This window comes from Oryctolagus cuniculus, chromosome 2 (genome assembly GCF_051225735.1).
Source record: "Oryctolagus cuniculus isolate XC-2025 breed Fujian yellow rabbit chromosome 2, ASM5122573v1, whole genome shotgun sequence".
NCBI lineage: Eukaryota > Metazoa > Chordata > Mammalia > Lagomorpha > Leporidae > Oryctolagus > Oryctolagus cuniculus.
In genome coordinates, this window is record NC_142868.1 from 114,064,585 (window position 1) to 114,079,886 (window position 15,302).

At 44.9% G+C, this 15,302-nt stretch overlaps 2 protein-coding genes across 31 annotated transcripts in view; one reads left to right on the top strand and one right to left on the bottom strand.

The window, feature by feature from the left end:
* The window catches only part of REV1 (REV1 DNA directed polymerase), a 95,018-nt gene extending 81,274 nt beyond the window's left edge, over positions 1-13,744 (top strand). For 26 of the 30 annotated variants that reach the window (XM_089325980.1, XM_089325981.1, XM_089325982.1 and 23 more), the window contains 11 exons: positions 2,511-2,731; positions 5,311-5,483; positions 7,739-7,841; positions 8,815-8,980; positions 9,093-9,295; positions 10,422-10,655; positions 11,256-11,376; positions 12,281-12,495; positions 12,595-12,748; positions 12,962-13,064; positions 13,335-13,744. In XM_089325980.1, coding sequence (XP_089182106.1) covers positions 2,511-2,731; positions 5,311-5,483; positions 7,739-7,841; positions 8,815-8,980; positions 9,093-9,295; positions 10,422-10,655; positions 11,256-11,376; positions 12,281-12,495; positions 12,595-12,748; positions 12,962-13,064; positions 13,335-13,446 — 1,805 coding nt within the window. In that variant the 3' untranslated portion in view covers positions 13,447-13,744. The remainder of the gene's footprint in view (positions 1-2,510; positions 2,732-5,310; positions 5,484-7,738; positions 7,842-8,814; positions 8,981-9,092; positions 9,296-10,421; positions 10,656-11,255; positions 11,377-12,280; positions 12,496-12,594; positions 12,749-12,961; positions 13,065-13,334) is intronic. The other 4 variants (XR_016229158.1, XR_016229159.1, XR_016229160.1 and 1 more) reach the window with 1 other exon arrangement.
* EIF5B (eukaryotic translation initiation factor 5B) overlaps positions 12,231-15,302 on the bottom strand; it is a 60,484-nt gene continuing 57,412 nt past the window's right edge. Inside the window, exon 24 of the mRNA XM_051842650.3 lies at positions 12,231-15,094. Coding sequence (XP_051698610.1) covers positions 14,987-15,094 — 108 coding nt within the window. The 3' untranslated portion in view covers positions 12,231-14,986. The remainder of the gene's footprint in view (positions 15,095-15,302) is intronic.

The window sequence follows — 15,302 nt, forward strand, 5'->3', positions numbered from 1 at the left end:
GAGCAGCTGGGACTCAAACCAGCACCCATATGGGATGCTGGCACTTCAGGCGGTGGCTTTACGTGCTATGCTACAGCGCTGGCCCCTGGGTTGTGTTTAATTTGATAATGTTTAATAGAACATCCTTTCTTTTGTACCTGTTAGTAAGTAAGAGTTTTCTTCCTGTGTTTACTCCTAGCTTTAAAAGTACAGCTACAGGAAGACACTATAAAACCTATGGATTCCTACACACACACACACACACACACACACATTAATCTAATATCATTACTGCCTCTTGCTAGTATTGCAAGTCCACAAGAACAGATTGGCACCCATATCTATGCAGAACAGATTATGATTAGGTTGTGGGAGTGGGGAGTGAAGCAACATGGGAAAGGGAAAAAAATATCTTTCCTGAACACAAATAGCTGCCTACCTTTTTTGTAGTACATGATTCTTCCATTCTGTTGGATTTCTCCTCCCCACATTGAGAAATATTCATCATACACCTCACTTAGAATCTTAACTTTTTGTGGTTGGTCTCTAGGATTTTCCTAATTGTCAATTCATAGTCTCTGGTATTCTTTTGATCTGACTTACACATTAAATTGGCACAATTAGGAGCCAGCCCCCTTAACGTCTTTCATCCAGCTTTCTTGGTTTAAGCTAGTCTGGCCCACTGCTATGGACATAGGTCTTTGTAAAATGCACAATCTAACGTTGAGGTGTTCATCACTGCTTCTGGTGGTTCTCTGGGCGGAACCTGCTACTAAAGGCAGCCCTGGACAGGAGCTAGAATTAACAGTGACGAGCAGAAGAGGGCAGACTTCACTCTAAACTCTTGATAGTACAGAACACCAGAAATGCACATGATCTTTTCATCTTCAGTGGGAAATAATTTATTTGATGCTGTGGAACCATTTTTGTTAAGAATTACAGTTTACCTAGATTTCTCTAAAACACTTTGCTAGATATGTCCATCTTTGTAAAGCCTGTAGGGCAGACTGATGAAAACCAAGATCCCAACCTAGAGAAGCAGAGCTCATGAGCATCCTTCAGAGGGGACAGAAATCTGCAGGGTAGCACATAGCACCTGCTGCCGGGCTAGCTGTTGGGGTGCGTAATACCTCTTATGGGAGTTTTGTTCTTTTAAGACTTACTATTTGAAAGGCAGAGTTACAGAGAGAGAAAGATCTTCCATCCCTTGGTTCACTCCCGAATGGCCACAATAGCCAGGGCTGAGACATGCCAAAGCCAGGAGGCTGGGACTCTGTCCAGGTCTCCTACAGGAGTCCAGGGGCCCAACTAATTGGGCCATCTTGCACTGCTTTCCCAGGGGCATTAGCAGGGAGCTGCATTGGAAGTGAAACAGGAGGGATTTGAACCAGCACTCATATGGGATGTAGTCACCACAGGCAGCGGCTTAACCTGCTGAACCACAGTGCTGGCCCCCATATCCCATTCTTTAGATAACTTTAGTTACACATACAAGGACACTTCCAGAAGTTCATGAAATATTGAATTAAAAGATAACATTAATTTTGGTGAAAAACATTTTGGAAATACATTCATATTTTTTCCATAATATATATTGTCCATGAATTTAAAAAAAAGTCACTTGAAAGGCAGTGAGATCTTCCATCTGCTGGTTCATTCCCTAAATGGTCAGGGCTAGTCTAGGCTACACACAGGAGCCTGAAACTCCAGCTGAGTCTCCCATGTGGGTGGCCAGGGACCAAACACTGGAGCCATTGTCTGCTTTCATTAGCTCATTGGCAGGGAGCAGGATCAGAAGCAGAGTTGATGGGAATCAAAGCAGCGCTCCTATAAGGGATGCCAGTGTTACAGCAGGCAGCTTAACCTGCTGCACTACCTATCTGGCCACTTCCATGAGTTGTTTGAAGATTCCTTGTATGCATGGATTTGTGGCAAAGCCATCTCCTGTGACACAGGCATTCCATATGGGTACTGGTTCGTACCCTGGCTGCTCCATTCCAGCTCCCTGCTGATGGCCTGGGAAATGCAGCGGAAGATGACCCAACTTCTTGGATCTCTGAGAGACTTGGAAGAAGCTCCTGGCTCCTGGCTTTGGCCTGCCCTGCCCCAGGCTGTTAGGGCCATCTGGGGAGTGAATCACTGGATGGAAGATCTCTCTGTGTTTCTCCCTGTCTCTGCAACTCTGACTTTCAAATAAATGAATAAATCTTTAAACATTTTTTTGCACCAAAATAAATACATCTCTTAATTTGATTTTCTGTGACCACCTTGAAATACCCTCACATTTAAGTCTGGATTCTGTCTTTGTAGAGTCCAAATTGACAGGTGGATTCTAGAAATACTACTACTGTGATGACTATACTAAAAGAACTTTATTCAGTCTTATAAGATGCTTAAGTTTTGTCACTTAACTAAGCTTTTTAAAGATTATTTTAAACTAGTTGTGCATGAATGATAGTTATTTCAGATTACTAAAATTACTTTTAGTAAGTGTGTCCTGCAAAACTAGAACTCTCTGTTCCCTTTCCTAGGCGTTGGACGTACAATGGAATCTAAGTTGGCATCTTTGGGAATTAAAACTTGTGGAGACTTGCAGTATATGACCATGGCAAAACTCCAAAAAGAATTTGGTCCCAAAACAGGTCAGATGCTCTATAGGTTCTGCCGTGGTTTGGATGACAGACCAGTTCGAACTGAAAAGGAAAGAAAGTCTGTTTCAGCTGAGATCAACTATGGAATAAGGTTTACACAGGTACTGATCACATGACAGATTTTTCTTTTGTTTTTTAAGACTTATTTTTATTTATTTGAAAGCCAGAGCTAGAGAGAGAGGAGGAGAGAGAGAGAGAGAGAGAGAGATTTCATCTGCTGGTTCAGTCTCCAAATGGTCAACAGCTGAGGCTGGGCCAGGCTGAGGGCAGGAGCCGGGAGCTTTCTCCGGGCCTCCCACGTGGGATTAAGGGCCCAAAATATGTGGGCCCTTCTCTGCTGCTTTCCCAGGTGCATTAGCAGGGAGCTGGATCAGAAGCAAAACAGCCAGCTCATGGACTAGCACTCGTACCGGATGCCAGCTTCCTGGTGGAGGCTTAACCAACCACACTACAGCTCCATGCCCACATGACAGATTTTGCCTTACTGTTTATAGCTTACAGGCTTGTCTCTGTCTAAACCAGAAGACTCCTAATGTTTGAAATGAAATCTTTTTTTTTTTTTTTTTTTTTTTTTTGACAGGCAGAGTGGACAGTGAGAGAGAGAGACAGAGAGAAAGGTCTTCCTTTGCCGTTGGTTCACCCTCCAATGGCCGCCGCGGCCAGTGCGCTGCGGCCGGCGCACCGCGCTGATCCGATGGCAGGAGCCAGGAGCCAGGTGCTTTTCCTGGTCTCCCATGGGGTGCAGGGCCCAAGCACCTGGGCCATCCTCCACTGCACTCCCTGGCCACAGCAGAGGGCCGGCCTGGAAGAGGGGCAACCGGGACAGAATCCGGCGCCCCGACCGGGACTAGAACCCGGTGTGCCGGCGCCGCTAGGCGGAGGATTAGCCTAGTGAGCCGCGGCGCCGGCCTGAAATGAAATCTTAAAACCTGGTTTTCTGAGAACGTCAGGAAAATTTTCAGAAGTAATACTCTATAAGGTAGGGCTCAGATAAGACCAAGAGAACTTGGACTGGGGGTGTGGGGATAAAGTTGACGTGTTGGGGGTCAGTTCTTACAGAACTGGAGACTTTGTAATTCTCATCTCCAATGAAGAGGGAAAAAAGACCTTAAAAATGTTTTCAGTGTTGAAGTTATTTTTAAGCTACAGTTACAAGTAAGTTGTAGCCAACTTCCTTATTATTCCTGGGTTTAGGATGTAATGGCACAGATGAGTAGTTTCCATTTTCCTTCAGAATATGTATTTGGATGTGTGTTTGAAATTTAATAAGTTCTGTGAGGACCTAAAATGTGATGAGGTAATTTCCCTCTCATGCCTACTGTGTGGAACTCAGCCAGTTCAGTTTCTTAAGAATGAAAACCATGCTTGGACTGTTTGTGGGAATTAAGGTCATGTTGGAGAGCACATTTTATTAGTAGAACTTGTTAATAAGAACAAATAATTTAGAATTGTAGCAGGTCAGTGATGGTGTAGAAAAGCAAAAGAAATGCATTTATAAGTGATTCCTTTTGCTTTATTGGGAAGATGAAACTTTTGAATATTTAGAGTATACAGAATGATTTTTCTTTTAAGATTTATTTATTTATTTGAAAGGCAGAGTATCAGAGAGAAGGGGAGAGATATATTATTCCCTGGTCACAACTGCCAGGTCTGGGCCAGACTGAAGCCAGGAGCCAAGAAACTCCGTCAGGTCTGCCACATGGGCAGCAGGGCCCAAGTGTTAGGGCTATCCTCTGCTGCTTTCCCAGGCGCATTAGCAGGGGGGTTGGATGGGAAGTGGAGCGGCCGGGACTTTATTGGCACTCTGAGAGGGGATGCACATAATACGGGATGTTTGTCACAAGTTTTTTGTTTGTTTGTTTTAAATTTATTTGACATAACAAAGTTATGGACAGTGAGAGAGAGAGACAGAGAGAAAGGTCTTCCTTCCGTTGGTCCACTCCCCAAATGGCCGCAACGGCTGGAGCTATGCGGATCCGAAGCCAGGAGCTTCCTCCTGGTCTCCCATGCAGGTGCAGGGCCCAAGCACTTGGGCCATTCTCCACTGCACTCCCGGGCCACAGCAGAGAGCTGGACTGGAAGAGGAGCAAGCGGGACTAGAACTCAGTGCCCATATGGGATGCCGGCGCCGCAGGCAGAGGATTAACCACGTGAGCCATGGCGCTGGCTCCTCATCACAAGTTTTAACCTGCTCTACCACAGTGCTGGGCCTCCGAGGATTTTTTTGTTTTTGCAATATTTTATTTATTTGAGAGGTAGAGTTACAGAGAGAGGTAGAAGTGGATCTTCCATCCATAGGTTCACTCCCCAAATGGCCACAACAGCTGGAGCTGGGCTGATCCGAAGCCAGGAGCTTCATTTGGGTCTCCCATGCAGGTGCAGCGGCCAAAGCACTTGAGCCATCTCCCACTGCTTTTCCAGGCCACAGCAGAGAGCTGGATCGGAAGAGGAGCAACCAGGACTTGAATCAGCGCCCGTATGGGATGCCAGCACTGCAGGCAGAGGCTTAGTCCACAACACCATAGCGCCGGCCCCAGAATGATTATTTGTGACAGAGAATTAATTGGGATAGTAAATAATAGATCTCTTTGATATTAAGAACTAAAATACTTGAAAATAATTACTAAGATCCAAAGGAAAATAACATGGAAGTTTCTCACATTTGTGTTTCAAAACATAGCCGAAAGAGGCAGAAGCTTTTCTTCTGAGTCTTTCAGAAGAAATCCAAAGACGACTCGAGTCTGCTGGCGTGAAGGGCAAACGTCTGACTCTGAAAATCATGGTGCGAAAGCTGGGGGCCCCTGTGGAGACTGCAAAATTTGGAGGCCATGGAATTTGTGATAACATTGCCAGGTAAGCTTCAAAAGGAGCTTGATAATTCTATTTCCCTGAAGCTTACTGTAACTAACAGAACATAAAACCCAGGAAGAGCTGTAAAGCTAAAGAGCTATAAAGTCTGGGGTTATTTGATGTTCTGTAGGTCCAGGCCTGTGCCCAAGGCCTTCGGAATTGGTAAATCCACTCCGGTTCGGCCATCACAAGTGGAATGGGAATGGTGTGGGGCTGGGGCTGGGGCTCCCAGACTGCTGTGGTCAGTGCGTGCACTGAAGGAAGTGCCTGCAGACGTGCAGCACCAGGGCACAGTTGGGGTTTGTGGACTTGGCAGCTCTCCCTGAGGGAAGTTTCTGCGCACTCCTTTCAGCCGTGATTTGTAGGTATGAACTCTGTGAAGAGAGTCAGTCTCTGAAAACTGGGAGGAAACGTTTGAAAGCTGTTTTGATGATTTTTAACATGAGGGCCACTTACTAAACTTATGTAAGATATGTGACCAAAATAAAAATTATTGGTTTTGCATGTCATTTTATACTGCATGATACAGTGTATTTTAATATATCTTTCAAACTAAAGGTAAAGCCTTCCGACGCTGGAAGCCACATGTAGGGAATTGGAGTCTGGTGCAGAGTAGCTCATGTATGTGGTGATGCTGCCATGTCATTAGGCAGCTGTCAGACACAGGCACTCCCCAGTTCATTGTTGTTTGTTTACCATGAAAACCAGGAGTATAAAGTATGCATTAAACAAAGGAACCTACAAAACATTTTATGCAGTTGGTCATTTTGAACTGTTACCTTTATCTCCTGTAATAAGTGTTAAAATGTATGTATATTTCAAACGGTAGTTTATTTAATATAGTTCAATATAGTGTTAGTGATCATTTCTATGATAAGCTATTTATTGGGCCTTTATTCAAGATTATTATCTATTATCATTTTTTAAAGATTTATTTATTTGAAACGTGGTATTACAGAGGCAGAGAGAGAGATGCCAGCACTGCACGTGGCAGGTTTACCACTGCACCACAGTGCCAGCCCTAAGAGTAGTACCTTAAAAAAAAAAAAAAAAAGATTGCTTTCTTTATTTGGAAGAGTTACAGAGAGGCAGAGGCACAGAGAGAGAGAGAGTTCTTCTATCCAGTGATTCACTCCTCAAATGGTTGCAAAGGCAGAGCTGGGCCAATCTGAAGCCAGGAGCCAGGAGCTTCTTCCAGGTCTCCCATGTGGGTACAGGGACTCAAGGACTTGGGCCATCTGCTGCTTTCCCAGGCCACAGCAGAGAGCTGGACAGGAAGTGTGTACTTCTGATGGCCTTGATCTGGTGCCCATATAGGATACTGGCACTGCAGGCATTTGCTTTCCTGCTATGCTGCAACCCCAGCCCTGAGTATTATCTTGGTAAACATAATTTCTTTAGGGAAATCAGATTCAATTTTATGATACCTTTCTGGGAATACAAGTTGTTTTTCTAACTTCTGAAATTTAATATTTAAGATACACGGAAAGAATCATCAAAACACTTGAGTTTTCCATTGAAAAGAGAACCAGAAGCAATATATTGATACTGAGTTAGTAGTTTTCTCTTTGCATTGGGCTACCCTGCTCATGCCAGAGCCCCAGGAAGGCCCTTAAGAAAACAGTGAGTGAGCGTAGCACAGGGTTTGCCACCAATGGGTGGCTGATCCCCTGGTCTTCCAGTTCTAAGACTCACACTCCAGTCTTTGGGTATTAGGTTACAGTGGATGTCATGTCTCGTAGCTGACCACTTGGTTCCTAAGTCCAGATGAGACCAGGCGCCCTCAGGGTGTTAGGGCCCTCTAAAAGGCATGTTCACATGTGTGAATTACTCAGTGGCTTTAAACACAGTGGAAGTCAGTAACCCAAATGCAGAGAATTCCTCTCTTTTCTGTGTATCAGTTACATCTCAGCAGCGGTAACCTCCGAACCTAACATCCTGTGCTTATCGCTCATTCATACCCAGAATTGTGTCTTTTTCTAGGCTTCTGAATTCATTTTTAGCTGACAGATTCCATTATTGTTTTTACTTAGAAGTCCCAAGGTTCTGTGTACTTAGCCCCCTCTTGCTGCCAGTATCATTTGGTACTGTTGGGTTCCTTGGAGGGAAATTGTCTCATTCATTTTTATGTACTGTTTACATAACTGGTTGACTTCTCTGTAACTCCTTATATAGTTCTGTGCTATTCACTGGAGTACCAGTGAATCCATGTGCAAGGTGGCTTTTGTTTCTCTAAAAAGTACTCCTGTCATTTACAGGACTGTGACTCTTGACCAGGCAACAGATAGTGCAAAAGTAATTGGAAAGGCTGCACTAAACATGTTTCACACCATGAAACTCAATATATCGGATATGAGAGGGGTAAGTAAGTGTGTGATACCTTTCAGAATTCTGACTTGTTCTGGATGTTCCTGTGGTGGAGGTTAGGTCTATGCAGATCGTGAGCTCCACTCCCACCTGAGCTGACCTCCTTAGTCTTCATGCCAGTCTGGTTTGTTAGGACATTTCTGAATTTTCTGCGTGTCTGTAGTGCCTTTCTTTCTCAAAGGCTACTTTTAAACCCAATATCTTGTTCTTCCTGTTATTGTTTCCTAAAAGATGGGACATCAGAAAATGTTGTATCTTTAATGCCCTTTTAATCAGCAATTTATTCTGATGTCTACGGCATGACAGTCTAAAAGGGAGAAACAAACCACGGGAGAAGGCACCTTGGGAACAGCCAGGAAAGAGGGCGTCAGGATGTTGAAACTCTAGATCTTCTTAAAGACGAGTTGTGGTGGGTTGAATTTCGTGACGCATGAGTGGAGAACGTAGCTTGATGTGGGTTTAGTTAAAGGATTACAGTCGCTAAGCCAGCGTAATGGAAGCTGCTCTCTGAAATACTGCACACTGGAGCTTTACGATGGGATGGTTTTGGTAATCTGGTACACTTGCTGTTCTTCCCCCTCCCATTCTTGATTTGAAAATTATATAATTTTTAAAAAGAAAAAATAAATGAAGGAAAAAACTGTTTAAGTAGGGTATATTTTCAGCATCTTTAAAGGTCTGGTTTAAAACCTTAGTTGACTAGAATGTCATTGGAATACATTTAGAATACATTGGAATAGTATTTTAAAGATACTGCAGTATACTTAGGTAGAATGTATTGCTCACTAGCTAGGCTGGAAGTGGTTTTTGTAATAAATCATATACTAGGCTGTTTTGACAGATTTTATTTACCTCTGTTTTAGAAACAGGGTCTATAAGATAATCTTATCATTAAGAATGTTGCTTAAACTTCCATTTGCTTTTAGTGTTCCTTTTTCTAGTGACATGCTCTTTATTCTGGTTTCAGGTTGGGATGCATGTGAATCAGTTGGTGCCCGCTAACCTGGCACCCTCCACATGCTCTAGGCACTCAGCAGCTCAGTCGAGCCACCATCCTGGTGGACTGCGTTCCGTCCATGATCTCTTCCAAGTCCAGAAAGCTCAGAAATCCACAGAAGAGGAGCACAAGGAAGGTTGGTGGTCCAGGGTGTGCGTTTTTTCATATTGGCATGGCTCCAAGTGACATTTTTAAACAGATTTTCATTCTTAATTATGATGAGTCTGATCTGTGTTCTGTACGTGCAGTGGTCCTGTCTGCTGTGGATGGGGATATGTCGTCTGCCTCTAGAACCTGCACTTTGTTGCCGTCTCTTCCTGCACGTGTGCCAGCGTTTCCCAGTCCTGACACCAGCAGAGCCGAGTCTGCCGGGAAATGGAATGGTCTGCATTCTCCCCTCGGTGTGCAGTCCAGACTGAACCTGAGTATAGAGGTCCCATCACCTTCTCAGGTACATTCTTATCCTAAATACAACCGGAAAACCATGGCCCAGCTGGTTTTACAGAAGTTGTTTACGAATGAAAATGACATTTTTCATTGCTCAGCATAACCAAGAAAGGGAGAGAGGATTACTTGTTAGGGTGGGTCATGGTGTTGCAGAAATCTCAGCACGCAGCAGTTGGCTAGGTGAATGATAGCACTTTTTCAGAGATTAGCAGCTCTTGCAAGTTGTACAGCCTCGCTGAAAGGCAGTTCTGTGAGCTGCACCCTTTGTCAGCAGTCATGTCACAGACTCACGCTGTTCAACAAAGCAGCTTTGCTGAGCAGTAGGGAAGGAAGCAGAGGCCCACGTCAAAAGATTGGGCAGGATTTGAGAACACTTATTTCTGTAGAGTGAGTCATTTTCATAATAAAAGCTAATTCAGTTTGTGTGGGCTGCTAATGCGTTGTACTCCTGGTATCCTTTGCTCCTTTTCATTAGGATAGCACTGGAAACGATTTTGAAAAGGTTTGTGGCTACCTTTGTTCCCCAACATGGGAGGTGGCTGAGGACTAGGGAAAGCAGCAGTTCTGGTATGTTGGCATAGGACCCCAGTTGCTTGGTCACTTAATTCAAAACTGGCTGCTTCTAGCAGGATAAGGCTGGCCTGTCCAGGTTGTGGGACTGAGTGTTTGCAAAGGGCTTATGTGCAGACAGCTGGCTGTAGGCAGGCGATAATGCTGTACAGGTTAAGTAGTTAGGTCTCAGGAACTCTGTTCCAACTTGCTGCTTGCAGACTAGGGTTTGCTGTTGGTTTGGATAGTCTCCCTTCTGAAACGTGAACATCTGATCCAAGTCTGCCCATTGATACAAGTTCCGTCTTCCTGGCGATTCCCATTCCAGACCCCCGTGGCTGTATGTGGACCTTGCAGATCACAGAATGCTTGGTGGGCAGGGTTTGCTTGTCTTCTGCACTAAGGCTCCAGTGGCTAAAGGCCAAGATGTTCCAGAAATGAACTAATTTGGGGATGATAGCTTCCCTACTCCTGTAGCCTCTATACCTTATATTCATTATTCTAGGTGTTCAAACCAACTCTGTTACCTCTCCAGTACCCCATTTCTGTAAATTCAGACTCGTGTGTTTGGCATTTTGTAGCTCGATCAGTCTGTTCTGGAAGCACTTCCACCTGATCTCCGGGAACAAGTAGAGCACGCCTGTGCTATTCAGCAAGGCGAGTCCCACGGCCACCACAAGAACCAACCAGCAAATGGCTGCAATACCGGAATTTTGCCACAAGCAGTTGGGACAGTTTTGTTGCAAATACCAGAACCTCAGGAGTCTAACGGTGATATGGGAATCAATGTAATAGCCCTTCCAGCATTTTCACAGGCAAGTTAAACCTCAGGGCCTTTTCAGTGTTGGAAGTCCTCGTACCCATCCCGTTCCCTACGGCGTGCCTCATTTCCCTTTCTCCTCTGCACCTTCCTGCCCAGTGACTTCCACTGCGCCCATGGGGCAGCTCTTAGCTTTGCCCCACCTCATGTATGGAACAGACTGACATTGCAGCCTCTCCCTAAAGCACGTGAGGAAAGAGGAGGGGGAGGTTCTGTTACGTGGGTGTTTAAAGAAGCTTCTTGCAAAATTAAGTAAACACATCCTGTTCCCCTTTGGCCAGAACACCCAGCTGGGCCACACTTGACATGGACAGGGTGGAGATGCACACTCGTGCAGGGGACGGTACAAACCCCCAGATCTCATCGTGCTGCCTCTGCCAGTGTCTTTGCCCTGTGGGTTCTGCACAATGTGTGCATGTGTCAGCTCTGCAAGTTCAGAAGTCCTCTGATGGCTTATTTTCACCTTAAGCTTCTTGAAGATTTAATGAGCTTTGATACTGACCTAGTAAGAACTTGTACTTGAGAACAAGGTCTGTTGTGTGAGAAATACCAACCAGGTGCCATCTGGAGGGTTGAGGCCTGCCTTTTCCACCAGGTGGACCCTGAGGTGTTCGCCGCCCTTCCTGCTGAGCTGCAGAAGGAGCTGAAAGCAGCCTACGATCCACGGCCACGGCAGGGAGAGACCACCCCTCCCCAGCCCCCAGCCGGCACATCTGGTAAGCTGGAACACGGCAGGTGGCGGCAGAAGTCATTGTGGATATTAGGTACCATGGCCAGTCTGAGCTGTTAGGCATTTTAAGATCTCTTCATTTGTGGGGAGTGTTACCGTTAAGTCTTGTCAGAGAAGTCTGAAAATGATCAGCAATCTTTTGAACAGCTTTCTGCACATGTATCACAAATACCTGAACACAGACTTAGCAGCGCCAGCATCCCGTATCGGGAGTTTGAGTCCCCTCTGCTCCTCTTCAATCCAGCTCTCTGCTATGGCCTAGGAAAGCAGTGGAAGATGCCCAAGTCCTTGGGCCCTTGCATCTACGTGGGAAACCCAGAAGCTCCTGGCTACTGCTTTTGATATGAGCCAACTGTTATGGTCATTTGGGAAGTGAACTGGAGATGGAGGATGTCATCTCATTAACTCTAACTCTACCTCTCAAATAAGAATCGTCTTCCATCTGCTGGGTCACTCCAAATGGCTGCAACGGCCAGAGCTGAGCCAGTCTGAAGCCAGGAGTCTCTTCCAGGTCTCCCACACAGGTGTAGGGGCCCAAGCACTTAGGCCACCTTCTTTCCCTTTCCGAGGCCATAGCAGAGAGCTGGACTGAAACTGATGCCCACATGGGATGCTGGCAGTGCAGGCAGAGGCTTATTAGCTCACTATGCTAGAGCAGCCCCTCTCTCCCCCTAACTTTGCCTTTCAACTAAATAAAAATAACATTCCTTGATCTTGTAGTTTAGCAGGCCCTATTCTAATTACTTGATGAACTTCCACAGAAAAAACATTGTGGGTCTGAGTTGGGGTAGAGGAGGAGGAGGCATGGGGATGTGTTTGGAAGGAGGAGAGAGACCCATGGAACTATCCAGATTGACTTTATTGAGGATCTTACATCCATCTTCTTCCAGTGCCAAAGAACCCTTTACTTCACTTAAAGCCAGCAGCAGTTAGGGAAAAGAAGAGAAGCAAGAAAAAAAACCCCATCAGTCCCCACAAGAAGATCCAGAGTCCTTTGAAAAACAAGCTCAACAGTCCTGCAGCACCGCTGCCAGGGGCCTGTGTGAGTCCCCAGAAGCTAATTGATGGGTTTCTAAAGCATGAGGGACCTGCTGAGAAACTCCCGGTAATGTTTACTGCTCCTTTCACTTTGACCTTTATCAGCCCTTAATGTACCTGAAGCAGTGCCTAACTGTAGCACTTCCGTCCTTTGTTTTCCTAATAGGAACATGCTGCTTCCACGTCAGATGGGCCGGGCCCTTCCAGTCTGCAGCCCGAGTCACGCAGCAGCGGGAGACCCCCAGCACCCAATCTAGCTGGAGCTGTGGAATTCAGCGATGTGAAGAACTTGCTCAAAGAATGGATAACCACCATTTCAGGTTGGCTTGTCCTGGGTTAGATGGCCCAAGACGGAAGTGTAGTGGTCCTGTTTCTGTAACCGGCTACTCCCAATATTTTAAATTCTGGGGCTTTGAAAAGTTACTTAGAGCTCTGGTTATAGAAATGCAGTTTTCCTTCAGCCCTCAGCTCTCTGCCCCTCTCCTACAGAAAGATACAACTGGTCCTCATTTGAGGCTTTTCCCTCTCCCTAGATCCAATGGAAGAAGACATCCTGCAAGTCGTGAAATACTGTACCGATCTAATAGAGGAAAAAGATTTGGAAAAACTCGATCTAGTTATAAAATACATGAAAAGGTACATTTCCTCAGCACTTCTGTCCCCGGGAATAGCATGTCACAACAGATACTGAGCAAGTTTTAAACATTCAAAATCCTTTTTGAATTCTAAAGAAGGAAATGTATTAAAGTCAGAAAATGAAGGTGTATTACAGCCATGGGGCTAGAACTGTAGGAAATACTGTTTTCTGGTGTTGGGGCAGGGGAGGTTAGATAGTGCAGTGCTGGAGGTGGGCTGAACTGATCCTTGCCGGGCTCCGTCCTCACCTGCTTCTCCTCCCACCTTCAGGTTGATGCAGCAGTCAGTGGAATCGGTTTGGAATATGGCGTTTGACTTTATTCTTGACAACGTTCAGGTGGTTTTACAACAGACTTATGGAAGCACATTAAAAGTCACATAAATATTGCCAGGGAGCCTGGGGCTCTCCGCTAGCTGTGCCATAAGTGCTTGTGAGGTATTTGCAAAGTGCATGGTAGTGATGCTCTGAGTTTTTTTATAATTTTAAATTTCTTTTTAAACAAGTGTTTTGTACGTTTCTTTTCAAAAAGTGCCAAATCTGTCCGTATTGCATGTAAATAATGGTGTTAATTCTTTTACTGTAGCATAGATTCTATTTACAAAACGTTTGTTTATAAAGTTTTATGGATTTTTACAGTGAAGTGTTTACAGTTGTTTAATAAAGAACTGTATGTATATTTTGTACAGGCTCCTTTTTGTGAATCCTTAAAAACTCAACTCTAGGAAGCAACTACTGTTTACTATACTAAAGGCTGAAAAGTCGCCAGGCCAGAACGTTGCAGGCTCCGTGCTAAGCTTTGAAATTCCTGAGAGGTCCCAGACTGGCATTCTGCTTGTTCCAAGAAAGGGTAAAGCTTCGCAGCCACTGTCTCCGAGCATGAACCAAGAGCATGAGGAGGAAATCCCCTTTACTTCTCTCGTGAAGAAGTTCACAGTTTTTTCTAACTAGAGCACCCCGCCCACTTCTGGGTATGTCCCAGATAGTTTGGGGGTGGTGTTCACCTCTGCCTCGATTGGACCTTGACATAAAATACAGTTTGTAATTTTATGCAGTATCTTCCTTGCAAAAACCACTTTCTTCAGGAAAACCAAACTTAGCTACAGTCAGACCACAGGAGCTCAAGCACTAATATCCAGAGCAACAAGTGAAGCCCTGTCGCTGCTGCTCGTCTGACTAGAGAATCCCTGCTGTTGTCATGTGCTGGCAGTATCCGAGTTCTGCTCGGTGACCAGGCTGGTCCTGAGGAGATGAGCAGCTACGCTGTCATGGAAGCCTACCAGAGCTCACTGGTCAATGTCTGTTTTCTTTATTGGTGGTTTGGAACTCTGATTACAGTGGACGCTCAGGACTATACAAGCAGTAAAAAGCAGCCAGCTACACTTTTACACCATGGTTTCACACAAAAGCAGATAGAAATACCAGAATGCCTAATTTTCTATTTTAAAAACTTCCTAAGAGCATATGGCAGAAGGAGGCCAGAAAGAAAATTACTGTGGGAGGATTATGCATAAATAAAGTAGTATTTCTTACATCAAAAAAGTCCCAAGAATCACAAAATCTGCAGAAGCTTGGTTAATCAAATACTGCAGTACTGATTTAATCAGTATAAAAGTGAAAGAGCTTTAGATTTGTAATAAAAATCCAAATTTGGGGAAGGGCAAACTTTAAAACAGCAGCCAAGTAGGGTAGGGCAAGGAGGGGGTGTGGGAACAGGCACATTGGAACTGTGGGGACATGTAATTGACCACTGTCAAACCAGTGTAAGTTTCTTGGTTTCTCATGGAAAACATTTTATACACCTATTTTTTTTTTCCTTCCATACCAGTCTGTCCATGTTCAGATACATCTGTTCCATTTTTTGTCTTGATGATATTACAACAGAATATTGCGTTTACTCCAATTTCTGCCCCACGTGGAAAAATTAGATGATTTCAAAAACTTTCTTCAGCTCCACAATAAGCTGCCAATCACTCTTCTGCATTTCATCTCTGAACCAGTCTTTGAGTGCATCAATGGACTGCCGGCTGATCTAGAACGCCAGAGGCACAAATAGGGTGAACAAAGTAACACACACACCAGAGAAATTCGGTGGCCCCAGACACTGCTCATTATCAGGCTACCCAATGCAGTGCTAAAGGAGAATTCAGCACCAGACAGACCTGGAAGCCCTGGCATTCTCTGATAGTGCCGCCCCATGCAGCAAACACCTTTTCTCAGCAAAGATGAACCATGCTACT